The 16,495-nt window shown below is 40.9% G+C and overlaps 2 protein-coding genes across 4 annotated transcripts in view; one reads left to right on the top strand and one right to left on the bottom strand.

Annotated features, from left to right (window-relative positions):
- xxylt1 (xyloside xylosyltransferase 1) overlaps window positions 1-7,473 on the bottom strand; it is a 29,802-nt gene extending 22,329 nt beyond the window's left edge. Inside the window, exons 1-2 of the mRNA XM_084954092.1 lie at window positions 7,011-7,473; window positions 4,942-5,569 (exon numbers count right to left, since the gene is read on the bottom strand). Of these exons, the coding sequence (XP_084810218.1) occupies window positions 4,942-5,478 (537 nt within the window). The 5' untranslated portion in view covers window positions 5,479-5,569; window positions 7,011-7,473. The remainder of the gene's footprint in view (window positions 1-4,941; window positions 5,570-7,010) is intronic.
- Window positions 7,474-7,875: 402 nt separating this feature from the next.
- LOC146372613 (uncharacterized) lies at window positions 7,876-15,380 on the top strand. Of its 3 annotated transcripts, XM_084954089.1 has the most exons (12): window positions 7,876-8,259; window positions 9,318-9,451; window positions 12,098-12,207; window positions 12,777-12,866; window positions 12,964-13,010; window positions 13,102-13,232; window positions 13,400-13,481; window positions 13,589-13,702; window positions 13,921-14,010; window positions 14,187-14,258; window positions 14,342-14,519; window positions 14,602-15,380. In XM_084954089.1, exons 1-12 carry the CDS (start codon window positions 8,138-8,140, stop codon window positions 14,803-14,805), a joined length of 1,374 nt encoding a protein of 457 aa, XP_084810215.1. In that variant the 5' UTR covers window positions 7,876-8,137; the 3' UTR covers window positions 14,806-15,380. The 3 variants fall into 3 exon arrangements, with proteins under 3 accessions (XP_084810215.1, XP_084810217.1, XP_084810216.1); XM_084954091.1 differs by having other exon boundaries at window positions 8,141-9,451; window positions 11,701-12,207; XM_084954090.1 differs by having other exon boundaries at window positions 8,150-8,259; window positions 8,987-12,207.
- Window positions 15,381-16,495: the final 1,115 nt, after the last annotated feature.

Here is a 16,495-nt window from a genome sequence, read left to right on the forward strand (position 1 = left end):
TCTCTCTCTTTGTGTTTATACTTTTGCATTTTATCATGATTAATGATTAAATGATTCAATTAGCATTTTGGCTCTCTCTCATGATGTCCCATTAGAGGTTTCTTCCTGTTAAAAGGGAGTTTTTCCTTCCTATTGTTGCCAATTGCTTGCTCAGAGTCTCCCCTGATTGTTGGGGTTTTCTATTCTCTCTAATATTGTAGGCTCTTCACCTACAATATAAAAAGCCTTGAGGCGACTGTTGTTGTGACGATATAAATAAAACTGAAATCTTAAAGCTTCAGGCAGAACATTTCATCTGTCGATAACTTGCCGTTTTAAAGCTGAACAGAGCAAAACAAGGATAGGACTGAGCAAATAAATAATACATCCTAAGGTAGCCCTGCCCTAAAGCCTCCCCCATCATAATTTACAGTTACAATTACATTGAATACAACATGAAAGCATTGACTGAGACCTTAAATCTATCAGCATTCACTGAGGTCACAGATTAAAGGAGCTGTATGGTGTTTTTCCCACTAAAGGAATTAAAGGTTTAACTGTTTTCAACATACAGACGATATTTGAGGACCTCCCCTGTACCCTTAAAGACGAGCTCTGACACCACAGCATACATCAAAGACGTAGTTTTAGTCCATTAGTATAGTTTCTGGGTTTTCTCTCCGTTTTGGCCTCCCGTCCACACTGAGACGGCGTTTTGGCTGATGGAAACGCAGCGTTTTGAAAACGCTCTTGAAAATGCATACATTTGGAAACGGTGCTTTCGCGTGTCAGTGTGGACAGCAAAAACGCAGACTTTCTAAAACATGATGCAGTCATGTGACCAATTAAACTAAGATAGCAGAGGGCGTTATACAGGTGTTGCTTAGCCCTATTAAAGATTAATATCAGTCTGTACATACTCCAGATAGCTTTTCTTCAAATTCTTTAATTCTCACTCGCTTTTGCAACTTTGTACTTTCGTGTTAGTCGCAGCAACAACTCCACCTCATTGTTAGTCCATTTTAAAAACTCTGTGCTTTTCCGCGACATTCTGACGCGACGTTTCAAAGAGCCGGAAAGTAAATAAGCGGCAGACAGAAATGAGGCAGGTCGAATCTTCTTGCGTTTCACATGCGCAGGACTGGAACGTAAGCGTCTTTGGCTGTTTCAATGTGAACGCACAGCTCTGAAAACGACTGAAAACAATAGTGTGGACGCGGAGCGTTTTCAAATCTATCCGGGCTAGTGTGGACGTAGCCTTAGAAGGCCGAGAGGCTTTCAGGAGGTAAAGAGTTAAGGGGTTAAATGTATTGTTCAGGTGGATTTGTGAAGAAAAGGAAAGAAAAGGGTCATAAAACGTCCCAGGTAATCTATATTGGTACAGGGAAACCTTATCAATTCCCAGTGCAGGCTTATGTGAAAGTACTGAAATACTGTGTCCTGGTTTAATGAACAGTAGTTATTTTTGCAACACACCCAGTTCCAACTTTCAAAGCCCCAAAACTTCACACTGTTGTGCATGTTTATTCTGACACTCGGACTCATAAAATCTTACCTGTGGCACATAAATGGAAAGCCAAAGAGTTTTCACTTTTGTTTGACCGACAAAAACCAAGCAGAGAAACTCGAGCACATCATTCGAGCTCTGATGTTTTAAAATATCAGTTGATCGAGTAATATTAGCAGTGGACTTGAAAGGCTGGACATGTTTGGCAGCCGCCGTGTTGCTTTTGAAGGCGTGCCAGGACTGAGCAAAAGTTCCTTTTTTGACTTCTGTGGCCTGACTTGAGCAGCGCTCCCTTCAGAGAGCACAGAGCTTGAAAAGATTCGGACTTTGCGCTTACTTAATGAGCAATAACATGTTTTTGAATGAAAAGCTAGAGAAATGATGAACATATGTAACATAAACATGGAGGATGGATGCTTACAAACTGGATTTAATAATGTGGACACAAAAGTCTCTGTCAGTATGACATTAACTTCAGGAATATGAGACATTAACCTCGTCCTTGAACCTGAACTTTACAGGATAAATAGAAATCAGTGACCTCAAAAAGCCTTCTTGAGTTTTATTAAATCCATGTTATGAGTTGATCTTGTGTTTCCTAGATCCTCCTGAGCGACTTGTTATTGCCTTTTATGTCCTCTTATCAGCTGCAGAATACTAACATATTGTACAATGGCTCCGACACAAAAACACTGCCATTAGGACGCAGATATTAACATATATTAATATCACAACACTGCTTAATTCCTGTGAGCTGTTAGCACTGCATGAGACACTGCTCAAGTGAGTTCCATGAAATATGTTAGGGAGTAAAGTGCGTAACCTCTAGGCAGCGTGACTCTGCAGTCTCTCTGCTGCAAATGTCAAGTGGGTCATTTAATGTGCTGCTGCTGGGAAGCAATGTAGCCTAAAATACATACTCATCTAATCCTCGTGCTCCTTAAAGTTAAATCATTAACAGGAATGAGCCTCAAGATGAGCAGACAAGGATGTCAACACTGCCCTTGTCAGACCCCGAGGAGTCTCTGTCCCGTCTAAACTGCTGGTATACGTTTCTGCCGCTGTCTCTAAGCAGGAGAGACAGCGGCTGTACTCGCGGCGGTGACGGCAGAAGGCCGTTTTATGATTCATGATCTAGAAACATGTTTTTTTTGTTTGTTTTTTAAATCGCTGGTCTGGAATGATATTATGAGACTGATGGAAAAAAACAAAACGACTTTGAATGTATGGAGCGTGTAACTTAGATTTAAAAAAAAAACAACAACAACATAAAGCACTGTCAAGATGTGTTTACATCAGACTAAAGGTGAAGGGGTACTGCAGTACAGAAGGTACAGAAACGTCTTCATGTGAGAGCATACTGAGAGGAAACCAGGGGAGAGAGGAGCATGAAGAATACGTGGCAAGCCAGAGATGTTTGAGATAATTACAGATTTGAGGAAGAGGTGGCTGGCCTGAAAAGCTGCACAGCAGATGAACAGTATCTGAAAGTCATGTCTAAAAGGGGAAAAAACAAAGCAGAAAAGACCTGAAACAGGACCTGAGAGATGGATCTGGTGCTTAGTCGATCCATCTACTGTTTACTAAAGCCTGATCACAAACAGTCTCAGTGGAAGGGTGGCTGTCAAGAAGCCGTTTGTAATTTAAGGAACAGGAGGAAAAGGCTGGAATACGTCAAATTACACAAGAACTGGACTGAAAACCAGGAGGTCAGGAGAGGTACAACAGTGGAGCTGCATTTCAAGCGAAGGTTTTGGGGATCTTGTCAAAAAGTGATGGAATCGTGAATGCAGAAAAGTGCAGTCAGACTTTGCTCCACCATTCAAAATCATCTGTGAAGTCTCAGATTGGCAACTTCAGTTTTCAGCATGACAACGATCCCCAACACACTGCTAATGTAATAAAAGCAAACATGGAGAGAAAAACACGTCAGTCATTGATTGGCCTCCGCAGAGCACAGACCTTAACATTATTGAAGCAGTGTGGGGTCATCTTGACAGGGAACAGAACAAAGACGAACTCTGAATGTCCTTTAAGAAGCCTGGAGAACTATTCCTGAAGTCTACTTACAGAAATGGGAAGAAAACTCACCCAAGTGAGTTCAGGCTGCTTTGAAAATCGAACAAATACCAACTTTGAAGCTCATTGGAATTGTTTTTCCCTTCTATGCTGTACTTCCATGTGTGTTTGCACACGTTTCAATGAATCCATGCACCCATTTTCCTAGCCAAATATAAAGATATGAGTGGTGGCTCAAGACTTTTGCACAGAACTGGATCTCTACAGTAAGAAGGACATAGAATTGTGACAGAAATAGTAAATGCAAAAGGAAAAGAAAATACCCACAAGTCAGGTTTAGCATTTCCGCACCAACACAGAGGATCTCTTGTCTGACCAAGTCCCTGCTAATGCTTTAAGCAAATAGAACCAAAAATGTGTTTTTGACACAACATTTTTCTAATATTCATGCAGCAGTCCTCTGAGGACTTAGCTCTGCATAGTAAAACTTGTCCACTAGAAAAGTCTGAGTACGGTCTGATTGCAAAAGAATCATCTGAACGGGATCCGATCCAACCTGCAGCCACTAAACTGCCAAGATCCCAATCCGAGCAGATCCCTGACCAACCCCAGCAGGAATGCGATCAGCCTAAGATAAAAGAGCAGTGGAACATCCACAGCAGAGGTTTTATAAGATGAGACATTCCTGAGAAAGGAGGCCCTGCCTGTCGAGGAAGATCTGAAAAGGGAGATTGTAGTTTGTAAGCCAGTTTATGATGGTGTGCTCTGTGAGAAATACAAAACAGGAGAAAGTGGGTAAAATATGCATGTAACAGAAAGAGCACAAGAGGGGGGAAATAATCCTGTTTTTTGGCAGGAAGAACACAATAAGGGAGGGATATTCCCATGTGTGAGGCATCAGCTTGGCAGGAAAACACTGCCCCCCTGTGTTTCAACTGTAAATAGCAAGTACAGCCAATGTGTTTCTTAAACGGAAGGATTTTTGATTAAAAGGTCAAGTAGCTTCACAGGAAGCGCACCAGCTCTATTCAGTGATTAGTCAAGGTGTTACAAAAGTTAGACATTTCTATCAGAAGCTCCCTTTTAAAAAAAAAAAAATAAATAAATAAATCCTTCTCACTCATTCAGTGCAAAAATATAAATACCTTCCCAGAAAGTGTGTGTGGATCATGAGCATTTTGGGCTCTAAAAATAGGATCTGTTACCCACAAGAAGAATTTACATAAACATATTTTTCCCTCCCTATTAGAAATAGAGATATCTTAGAAATATAAACCAAGCTGAACACAGTTTGTCTGTCAAGTGTTTAACTGCATAAATCACTTACTCCTTTGTTTTGTTATTAACAAACTAATATGTCAAAATAAATAGATTCTTGGTCAGAAACACTAATAAATAAGTTAACGCCATTTACTGGAGTGAGTGTCGAGAAATACCTCGTATTTAAACGTTGTGTCAAGGAAAAGCTCCAGCAGCATCCTCTTGCCCAGTTCTTGGCTGGCCTGGTCACTCACAAAGTGGAGAACCAACACCTCTCCTTCCAAGAAGTGTCCGTGTTTCACCATGGACAGCATGGCCACTCGGAATTTATCCTGCAAGCTCCGGCTCTTGTCCACTTTGGTGAACATCATTAGCACGTGGTAATGTTGGTAACCAGCCTCACTGTCTGCTTTCCTGGACGTCAAAGCATCGCCGTCTTCTTCTACACCTCGCTCTTCCCATCCTTGCTCCTTTGGCTCGTCCGGGTGCGATAGCCTGGTGTCCACGGTGAGGTCTGCATCGTTTCTGTTGGTGTTGTGACTGGCCTGGGTCTGCTTGATCCTCTTTGTGGTGCTGGAGAAATTCTGCCTCTCTGAGCCAAAGTAGTAAAAAGCTACAACAGCGAGTGCAGCAGCCAGGAGAAGCACCAGCTGATAGGACCTGAATGTACTGATCCTACCCATGATTCTGGCTACTACCCTTAAGAAGCCCATACCTGCCTGCTGGCGTCATGAGAACGGGAGCGTGAGTGGGAAGATTTTCACCATTTCATGATCTTTGATTTCATAGATTTTCCACATTCTCCTGCAAGAGTAACAAAAACAAACATCTGCTTTAGTTTTAAGCTTTGGCGTGTACCATGAAACTAAATATCACCTATCAGCCAAATCTAAGTGAAGCATTATGATTGATGATCTATTCTGGCTAAGCCATTAAAAGATCTTATTTCCATGGCCTTATAAGTTCATCTTTGAATGTTTTTCCTTTTAATTTAATTCAATTTTAATTATATAGCACCAAATCACAACAACAGTCGCCTCAAGGCGCTTGAGCACTGCTATTCCAATCCTGGGATACGCAGCAAGATCCGGAGTAGAGTCCAGTGGCTAGAGGCGTTTGCTTTGGCTGTGTGTTGGGCGGCATTATTATATTTCAATAATATTAGCCCCCTGAAAAACTGACCATACCACAAACCACTGTTGTGCTTTAACTTTGTAATGCTCAAACTGAGGCTTGTCTTTCAATGTGACACAACAGTGCTGTCAGTTGAGAAAGCATCACACCAAAAACAAACAAAATCAGTTTATAATTTAGAAAAAGAATTGTTTATGCCCACAAAGCAGGAGATGGATACACAAAGTTATCACAGTGTTTTCAACTGTGAAGAAACAGAAAAGTGAGAAGTTGCATCAAAAAATTCAAAGAGAGTCACAGAGTACAGAACAAGCCTGGCAGCCTGTGAAAGGTTTCAAAGACTCTGGAAAGAAAACAAGTGAGAGATGTGTCTAAAGACCCCAGAACAACTGCCAAGGCACGAGTGAATGACTTAGCCAAGTTGGGAATTGTATTCTCAAAGAAGAAAATCCTGCAAAGGAATTGGACTGCAAGGTTGAAGATTAAGAAAAACTTGACTTCGGATGAACAGATATCCTTAAGACAGACTGAAGTGTACTAAGAATAACCCGAAGACAGATTATGCATAGTAGAAGCGTGTCAGATGAGAAGAAACTAGAGCACCGAAGTAAACATTACAGGCTGGTCTGCACAAAGCCTGTGGGTTGAACTGAAGACCAAAGTCCATGCCAAAAGACCATCAAAATCTAGAGACTCACCAAAGAGAAGAATAGGCTGGGATTGCTGAAAACTACAACACACTATTACCACCAAAAAAAGACTATTATCATCAAAGGAGCTATTAATTTTGACCCCGGTAGTTGTTTGTTAAAGTAAGATCATGTAGACATCCCAAATAAAACTAGGATGCTTGCTAAAAATTCCTTGTCCTGTTTAACAGCACTTAGGAAAATACTTAAAAAGGCAAAATCTTTCATATAGGGGCTAATAATTCTGTGCTCATCTATGCGAGTGTCTGGATTTTAACATGTTATTCTTTGGATCAGTGCATTACATAAAGAAAATAAATCAAATTAAATATTGTTGTTGGGCAAACAGTGATTATATTCAATGTAAACACCAACACTAACCCCAATGATATAAAATAAAACACAGAAGTGCATCCACTTGCCTGTCTCATGTTCTTGATCTCTATGGTTCAACCATATCAGCTTATCCAGGGAGTAAGCTGTCCTGAGATCTCCTCGGTTTAAGTGGCAGCTTCTGTCTCATTTACTAAATTGCCTCCTCACGTTTTGAAAGATAAAACTAAGACTAACACTACGGAAACCTGTTGACATCCCGCCTAAAACGGGTGCTAAGCTAGCCAGCAACGTGCCTAGATGTGGGTCGTTGAGCAGCCCCTACAGCGATGATTATTCAGCACACACATCAAGAGAGTTAATCAGGGTTTGCTTGTTAAAATTTTCGCTGTATATGCGCAAATCGCTGTCGCCTGAAAACGACTTGTGTATAATAGCATAGTTTAGGGTAAGGAGGTAAGAGAATGCACTAACATCAGATGGAGAAGCCACCAGCTAACAGCCTAGCAACAGAATCATGTGACACAACCTTAAACACACCCACCTGGTTTCAGCCGTATTCCGACTCGTGTTGCCTTTACGTGGTGTAGGAAAAAATAGAGCTATTTACTCTCTAGCGCATTTCTCTTGTTTCAGCTTTATGAAACACTATTTCGTTTATTTTACAGAACATTAGTCAAGTTTATTTATATATCACATTAAAGCACAACAGACTTTGAGAATTACCTCAAAATGTTTAATTTCGAGATAGGCATCAATACATTTGTGTGCACTACCTTAGATTCCACCTTCAAAACCAAAGTGCCAGAATTTTATTAGTAACACAGTGCAGTCCACTATGATCAATATAATTTTACTCCATCTCTTGAAAAGATCAAACGTACGGCATATATTTTTGACCCTGTGACGACTGTATATGGAGGAAAAATTCTTAAGTACGATTCTACAAACAGTACCTGAAGTATCCAAAGCAACCTCACGACAGTTTGGGCAGTGGCATTGTTGTTCTGTGCTCACTGTTGTAGGGCTGTCCGGAGGAAAAAAAAAAACTAAACAAAACAAAAAAACCAGCCACCATCTATCTTTGGGGAAGATGCTAGCTTTTGTGGTCGCCTGATGTTTTTGTAGTTGTGAACGTTTACAGTTTTTGTCTTTTCTGTTTAAGATTCGGGGACGCTGCTAGCATATAGCTAGCTCGACTATCGCACTCGCAAAAATGAATTCCAACACGCACGTAATCCAGGTGACAAACGTTTCACCGAGTACGACGTCCGAACAAATGAGGACTCTGTTTGGATTCCTCGGAACCATAGAGGAGCTCAAACTGTTCCCGCCCGAGTGAGTATTGTGAATTATGAACTGGTAAATTATCCTCTCCTCCACAATCTATGGCGGCTCACGCGGGGCTCTTGCTGAGGCCTACAGCATCGAGCAGGCCTCGCTGCACGGTAGTGCTAATGCTAATGCTCCCGCGTCTTTAGTGAACGTGGCAACGCTTGCTTCTCTCAAATTAGATATGCATGTATTTAACAATACTTCAATTCTTCATCCATACGCATCTGCTGATTATCACATTTGTCGATTAAGCAATCAAAAAATTGGTAATCGTTTGTGTAAGTCGGTTATCTAACACATACACGGTAGGCAGCTATACATCCTGTTTATCGAGTTATCTGTAATCTCTCCGTCAGAAAACAAAGTCATAAAAATATACACGGAAGAAATAAGCATGAATGGCTTAATTTTAATAATCACCAGAGTTGCTCCTAATTATTTTGATTTCAAGTGGGACTTATGTGGCAGCTTTTCGTATAAAATGAGCTGTTGATTAGCATCCTAAACCAGCGACAGTGCAAAAGAACAACTAATTATGACTCTTAATGAGCAGTGGGACATTTGGTTACACGCCTGGTTGCGCTAAATTGGAATATTTCCTTAGGTGCATGCTTTGTTTAGATCCACAGTGGACAATAATGAGCTACAGTACACACTGCACAGTGTTTTCTTACCTTAATTCTCTCTGTGTTGTGTTTTCTCTGTTGAATTACACGTGGCTACTGGACAGGTATGAAATAATCAAGAAGGTGATTTTCCGGGTAGATGTAGTTGTAACAATTTAGTAACTGTTTGAAAGTTTGATCGCCACCAGTTTTATACCAGTATTGAGTTTTATCCTCATACTGTGGTGCTAAGGAGTGCAACAGGATCAGAAATGGCTGAAGAAAAAGGTTGTGTGTCACCTCTGGATGATACTGTGTTGTACTATGCAGAGGATGCAGGGAACAAGAGTCACTCCTGTGCTTTCTTGTCCCTGTGGACACAGACTGAGTATGAAGAAGGCATGTTGTCTCCCCTTGTTTGTATTCTTTGCACAACCTATCTGTATTTTCTTCCAGTGACTCTCCCTTGCCTGTGACTTCACGTGTCTGTTTTGTAAAATTCCTTGAGGCTGAGTCCGTGGGAGTTTCCCAACACCTGACGAACACAGTCTTCGTGGACAGAGCTTTGATCGTGGTCCCTTTCGCTGAAGGTGGGTGTCTGTTTTATTCCTTTGGCTGTGGTCATCTCTGAACGTACGTCATAATGCGTAGGTGTATTTGTTAGACTTGCAAACACTAGAGACATTGAGGTTTCTGTTTTTCCTACTGCCATGAGAAAGCAGCTAAGCTTTTCAGTGCTTGGCATTTCTAGGTATGTAAAAGGGAAATGTACATTTGTGTCTGTGTCTTACAATCTAGCTGTAAACTTCTCTCTCTGTTATTTGTGTTGTGGTTTTCATAGTGGACAAGTCATTTGCAGAGAGCCCCTTCCTTGCTGGCTGAAAGTGGTCCTCTGATGCCATCAGGAGATTAGAAAAAATAATGGCACCAGGCTCGCAAGCCCCTTCTCTCTCTTGTTCTGCAGTAAAATATTAACTTTTTTTTCTCTCTGTTCAAGGCATCTTTTTTTGAAAAAAAAAAAAAAAAAAAATAGCATCACAACTGCTTAATCAAATTAGGGGATTTGGGAGGGTGCAGGGAAATCTAATGTCCTCACATGTTGAAAGGATTTTTTATATTCTCAGATACAATGTGTGTCATGTAGTAGGCATTCACCAAATAAGGGATACCCCGAGCAAGTAGAATAGTGTCAAGGCAATCCAAACATATCTGAACCATTTCTGATCCTCTGTTTATATTTTAACCTTCTGCGAATTGAAATTCGGCAGCAATGTGTTTTAAGGTTGTCTGAGATACTGTGAAAGCCATCAGATCCACAGTGACATAGCAGTAAATGCTCTGCACGTACACATAGGTGTTTCGGTTATTGGTCGATTTGATCATGTTTTTAGGATCGGCTTGGGTTGGGCTGTGATGTTTGGATCGCAAACTCTAGGCCAGTAGGTGCAAGAAAACCAGGAAAAGAGTTAGGATGAAGCTCCTGAAAACTGGTCTGATCAGCCTAATAAGAGAAAACACCTGTGTGGATGTTGAATCCATCCCCTTCAAACACACACACACAAGTCTCCAAACTGAACTGACTTTTTCTTTTTTTTTAATGTAAATTTCTTTAGCTGGAAATTTATCACACAGCTACATTAGAGGGAAAATATGAATACTGGATCAAGATTTGGGTCTGTTTCCTTTTGTTAACACTAATCAGACTTTAAACCAATAAAAGAAGAGAAAATGTTCGGGACATCCCTACACCAGCACAAAGCATGCCAAATAGAAGAACTAATCAGCTGTGCATGCTAGACTAGATTTTTGAAGGTGTTTGCCATCATCTGAGTTTTGGCCAGCGGGTGTTGTGGCAGTTAATTCTGATTTGGCTTTTGGTCATAATAAGCACAGAAACTGCCCTCGGCATTTACTTGCTTTATTTCCCAAAGCCTTGTATTACTGTTATTACTATATTATTATTATTATTATACTGTAAATTTGCATTCCAAAACTTTCACTAACACAAGAGATAATTATGGTTTTAAGCCTCTTGATGTTGCCGTAAAAATGCATTTTTATTAACTTAATTTTTTAAATTGACCCTCTCCAAACATGACTCTGAACGAGTTGAGTGAATCTCACGTTTAACAGTGGTGTTTCTTTTGTTGTTGTGTTTTACAGTTCTTTTTCCTGGTTCAGCCAGCCCTATTTACCAGGCCCCGCTGAAAATGCCACCAACAGTTTTGTCTTCTGCAGCCTTATCCTGTTTCTCAAGTGTCCTTTCTGTTGTGTGCGTGGGTGTGCGTGGGTGCATGTCTCCCCCCTCTCTCTCTCTCTCTCTCTCTCTCTCTCTCCCTCTCTCCCTCCCTCCCTCTCTCCTCCCTTCATAATGTAAAGAAACATGTCAGATTAAAAAATAGCCTGTTTTCAGATTGCACAGCCATGGATGATCATCTCATGAGATTTTTTTTTTCTGTCATTTTTACCGTTTGGTTCTCTTCAGCTTTGGGAATATTTTTCTTATCACTACCTTTGCTGCCAGTAGCCTGTAATTGTTCAGTGTAGATTATTGTTTATTTACTATATTTTTTGTGACATACTGTTGGCTAAAACCTGTCAGTACTGTATTTGATTAGCAGTACTTTACCTGGTTGTTAAGTGTTTTTTGTGGTGGGGTTGTACAAAAAAAACAAAAAGAGAGAGAACCCACCAGAAAAAGGCTAGAAAAGGTCAAATGAGTAAGCCTTTTCTGTTTTTTGTATTGGTAATGGTAAGTGATGTTGAAATGTACCCTTGTGTCTACACCCAAATCATGAACTTTGTTTTCTGTATCTCAATGTTTTTGTGTGCTTTATAGCGAAGCAGCCGGCGCGAGTCGCTTGTTCATAAAACATCTAATGAAAGTTGAGAGCACATCCCACGGGACAACTGGCTGTGCTTGCTTACGTTTGGTTCATGACTTAAAAAACAAGTACAGGTGATAAAATCTTGGCAGTGTTGACCACAGTGTGTATTGTGACTTTGAAACTTATAGCTGCTAATCCTACAATCATATTCACAACAAAGCAAAACAGCAACAACAACAACAAAAGTCAGGGATCAAGATTTACAGACAAGACAAAAAAGTGGATTTTTGTTTTTCATTCTTTTACTACAGTGTAGTTAGACTGAGGTGGCTTGTCTGCAAGTCTTGTCTGAGTGTTGTCGACGTCGTCTTTGAAGATGTACTGAGATGTTCTTGGTTTTTCCTCCAGGAGTCATTCCCGATGAATCTAAAGCTATGTCGCTGTTGGCTCCAGCCAATGCTGTGGCAGGAATGATGCCCGGTGGAGGCCTTCTTCCGACGCCGAATCCTCTGGCATCTGTGAGTTTTTACATTTTCACATAACATATCATACAATAATATTTAACTGTTATTTGATCAGGGGGAAAAAGAGATATTTTAGATGTTGATGATTTTCTAAAACTGCTCCTACCTTCTCTGCAGCCATCAATCAAAATTTAACTTGGAAATGGGCATGAATCTCCCTTATTGCAATAAACAAACACACAGCAGGCTTTTTTCTTCTTGGTGGGGATATTTGGTAACATTTATGTCTAAAAGCACAGTAATTCATTCAAACTAAACAAGCTGCTGGTGGTTCAGAGTTAGCAATGCTACTAATTGATCAGATTTAGCTACTGGACCACCGATTTTGACTAGCAGGAGCTTGGAGCCTGCTGAACACACTTTTCTCTGATCCATCACAAAGCCTTAGGCCCATTTGCAAGCACCCCTCTTCTTTCTAAAGCACAGTTCTCTGAAAATAATAAAAACAGTACATCTGAAAGTATCCTATTAAAAAAAAAAACCCTCCAAAACATTACATAAATAAAGCGTGCTATGCTTTTTACCTCTACAATATATTCTAGTGTCTATGCTCAACATTTCAGATGGGAGCGACACCATTTGGCGGTCTTGGAGCTCCTAGCATTGAGCAGATGGCTGCTATGGGAATGCCCGGACCGAACATGAACCCCCAGGTGAGGATCAGTTACCTTCATAGCGCCGTTTAAGTTCAAGCAAAAAGTTCTTAGTTCTTAAAATAATAGTAATATCCTTGTCTTCCTTTCTTTCCAGGCTCTTTCCGCAGATTTCCTGAAGCTCATGCAATCCATGGATCCCAAGTAAGAAAAGTGCAGACACAGACGGGTTGTGCAGTCCAGTCAGCATACATATTTATTTGAGCAGTGTCTAAATAATTGATGCCATTTGCAGACTGAACCTTGCAGCTGGATTGAACTTGAGTCCAGGGCTGAAGGCTGATGCATCGAATAAGGAGATTGAAGAGGCCATGAAGAGAGTCCGAGAGGCCCAGTCTCTTATTTCTGCAGCTATTGAACCAGGAAGTGAGCGCGGTTTCAAAGCATGCTTCAAATATAACTGTACCAGAAATACTTGCTTCATATAGATTACGTGTTATCGGAAATTACTTCTCAGTTTACCTGTTTATTGATGTTTAGAGAGCAGTAAGTAAATGTATAATACATGTATAACTTTGTCTTTACTGTTGCAGGTAAGAAAGATGACAAGCGCAAACATTCCCGCTCCCGTTCGCGTTCACGGCGCAGACGAACCAGATCTCGTTCAAGACACAGGTAAAGATGCGTCTATGGCAATGTGGGGTGAAGCCTTTTTAGCTTCATAATTAGTATATTTTTGAATATTAATTGTTTGTGAATGTGCTGCTGCTAATTTTGAGCAGACGTTCGAAGAGCAGATCTCGGCGTAGGTCTCATTCAAGGAGCAGGAGGAGGTCCAAGAGCCCACGGAGGAGGAGGTCCTACTCCCGGGATCGAAGCCGTCGCAGTAGATCTAGGTCAGCCGCACCGCTGTTATCCTGAGGAGCAAAATGGCTCCTGTGTTTCATTTCATTCAAAGTGTGCTTGGAGACCAGAGGTTGATCATTTCAAAATTTGTCGAAAATATTTTTGAGCTTTGTTTTTTTTAATGTTGGCAGTGGGCAGCTCCAGGTTTTGAGACTTTTCAGGCATGAAAATGTTTGGTAATGTTTTTGTTTGCTTTCACCTCGTACAGAGACAGGAGGAAGGAGGAGAAATCCAAGAAAAGATCCAAGACTCCCCCCAAAAGCTACAGCAGCGCCAGGAGGTCTCGGAGCATTAGTCGGTGAGTAGTCTTGAATACGGTGTGATAATATGATGAAATGCAGGTGAGCCTATTTACAGTGTGAAAGACCAGAAGCTCTAACTCTTCTGTAGACAGCAGAAAATCAAGAAAGTCCTGAATAAATGATGAGGATGTTTTTATGAATGTTACTTATTTTACTCCTTTGTGTGTCTCAGGAGACACAGGCGAAGTCGCAGTGCTTCTCGCTCCCCTAAGAGAAGGGTCTCCAGGTCTCCGTCCCCCAGACGGTGAGCTTTCTCCATCTGATGTACAATGAAGTTTATTTAATTTTGAGTGCCACAGTTTAAAAATATTTTTGTTATCTTTACAGCCACAAGAAAGAAAAAAAGAAGGACAAGGACCGTGAGAAGGAAAGGGACCGAGACAGAAGGGAGGACAGGGACCGCAGCAGAGACGAACGCGAACGCTCCAACAGTAAGAAAAAAAAGAGCAAAGACAAAGAACGAGATCGGGACCGCAAGTCCGACAGCGAGAAAGGAGATGTTAAGGTATGTAGAGCAGGCACTGTTTAGAGACAGGTGGCTGGATGCATTACTCTGCTCGTCATTAACGTGATTAAATGCGGCACAGGTGACTCGGGACTACGATGAGGAGGAGCAGGGTTATGACAGCGAAAAAGGAGAGGAGGAGGAGGACGAGAGGAAGAGCGACTCTGACTCCATCTCGTCCCCGAAAAGCCAGGAGGAGATGGAGAGATCTGAGGGCCAAATCCCCAAAAAGTCCAAACTGAATGGAGATGATCACCACCAGGAAGACATGGAGATGAGCGACTAAAAACGTCCAAACCAGATAGCATCGTCTTTTCACTGTCCTTTTTATATTTTTAATAAAGGCCACGATATGTCTGTGCCTGATCGCTCAAAGTTAAACAGATTTTGTCTTAACTGTAGAAACACTGCAAAGGAGGGCAGGCAGTGGGGTGTACGGAGGGGAGGGGGAGGCAGAACTTTTGTAAAGATATAAGAAACAATTACTAAAATATGAAGAACATGAAACCTGGTTTTAAATTGTCATTGCTGTACTTTTTAAAGATTTTGTTATTGGAGTTTGTTTGTCTTTCTGACAGTAGAATTCGCAGCGTTTTCCTCTAAAAACGCAGCATCTGTAAATATTTTACTGGTCAGGACCTCATTCACACTGCTCGTTGTTTGCCACTCACCGTTTTATTTTTTCCAAACGAACCGTTTTGCTTTAACTGTGTAACACACCCAGCTGTGTTTCATCTCTACTGACCTATTTACAACCCTTTATTATTGTACATTGTAGATTGAAATGTGTTGTGACAATGAAATATGTTGTCTGCAATAGAATTTCCAAAGGACACAAATAAAATTGGGGTAAACTGTCAACTTGCGCTACAAGGGTCCTTACTTTGAAAAATAATTGCTATGATGGGATTTATTCTGTGGTTATGTTCTGGGTGCCTGGCAACTGTTAACCTTCACTCAGGTGTTGTCACGTTATGGTTCAGTCCTAATCTCTACATTCATGGAGTTTGTTTCCACTGAAACCTGAGGGACAAACTATACATGCTTACTGTTGCCATGTACAGTGACTTTGCCTGAGAATTAAACAGCTCAGCGCATTGTGTGTGAATAGGTTTGCAGAGACGCATCCTTATTTAATGAAAGAAAAGTACTAAATTAGAGGCATGCATGCAGTGGTGTGGAGAAGTCATGAGCCAGCCAGTAATAAATAAATATATATATATTTATTTTATCTCAACCACTTACTTTGCAGTAGTTAGAACTGTACAGAGGGTGGGGGTGCCACAATTCATATTTGTAGATAAAGCCTTCCTCCTGCACCTATTCTTTATAAGCCCCTCCCACCTCAGGCGCAAGTGCTTGTTTGTCAAAAGTAATTTAATTCTTAAACTCTTGAAACAAAGAGTAACCCTTGAAGCGTTTTCCCCCTGAACTGGTGGGTGTCTGTTTTAGGCTGCGTATAGAACAAAATAACTGAATGTGCATCAGAAATTAGTGAGGATGGTCTCTGCCTATGCAGCTACCCTTGGAAAAACCTGGTAACTGTTCCAATGGTCATCAAACCACATCTTTATTGATATGTACTGAGGTGTCAACACTCACCATTAAGGGTACAGGACAGGTCGTCATGTTTTACTTTTTATGTCAACTTTTTCTGCTTTGAACAAAAATATTCTGAAAGGCTGCTGCGGATTCTCTTTTCTGCCCAGTCAAGCTAAAGACCAAACTTCCTATCGCAGCTCCGTTTTAGTTGAACAAAAACTGAAATATTGACTCTTTGACAACCATGTCTTGGTCCCACTGTCCAGTAAAGCGCAAAATAAAGACTTATAAACCCACAAAAGTTTTAAAAAAAAAAAAAAAAAAAAAAAAAAGGGGGAAGTGTAGGATGCCCCAGAATGAGCTCAGAATAAAAGGATACCCAGATGAGGTGTCGTATCCGTGCCATGCATGTTTTAATATGACCAAGTTAGAAA

Source organism: Perissodus microlepis, chromosome 15 (assembly GCF_051167445.1).
Source record: "Perissodus microlepis isolate ML-2025 ecotype Zambia chromosome 15, ASM5116744v1, whole genome shotgun sequence".
In the NCBI taxonomy this organism is placed as follows: domain Eukaryota; kingdom Metazoa; phylum Chordata; class Actinopteri; order Cichliformes; family Cichlidae; genus Perissodus; species Perissodus microlepis.

Excerpts from the sequence above, each read along its gene's own strand:
- LOC146372613 (XM_084954089.1), top strand. The coding sequence starts at position 8,138 with ATGAATTCCAACACGCACGTAATCCAGGTGACAAACGTTTCACCGAGT. Across the intron at positions 13,233-13,399 it reads TGCAGCTATTGAACCAGGAA|GTAAGAAAGATGACAAGCGC; the intron begins GTGAGCGCGGTT and ends TTACTGTTGCAG. Across the intron at positions 13,482-13,588 it reads AGATCTCGTTCAAGACACAG|ACGTTCGAAGAGCAGATCTC; the intron begins GTAAAGATGCGT and ends AATTTTGAGCAG.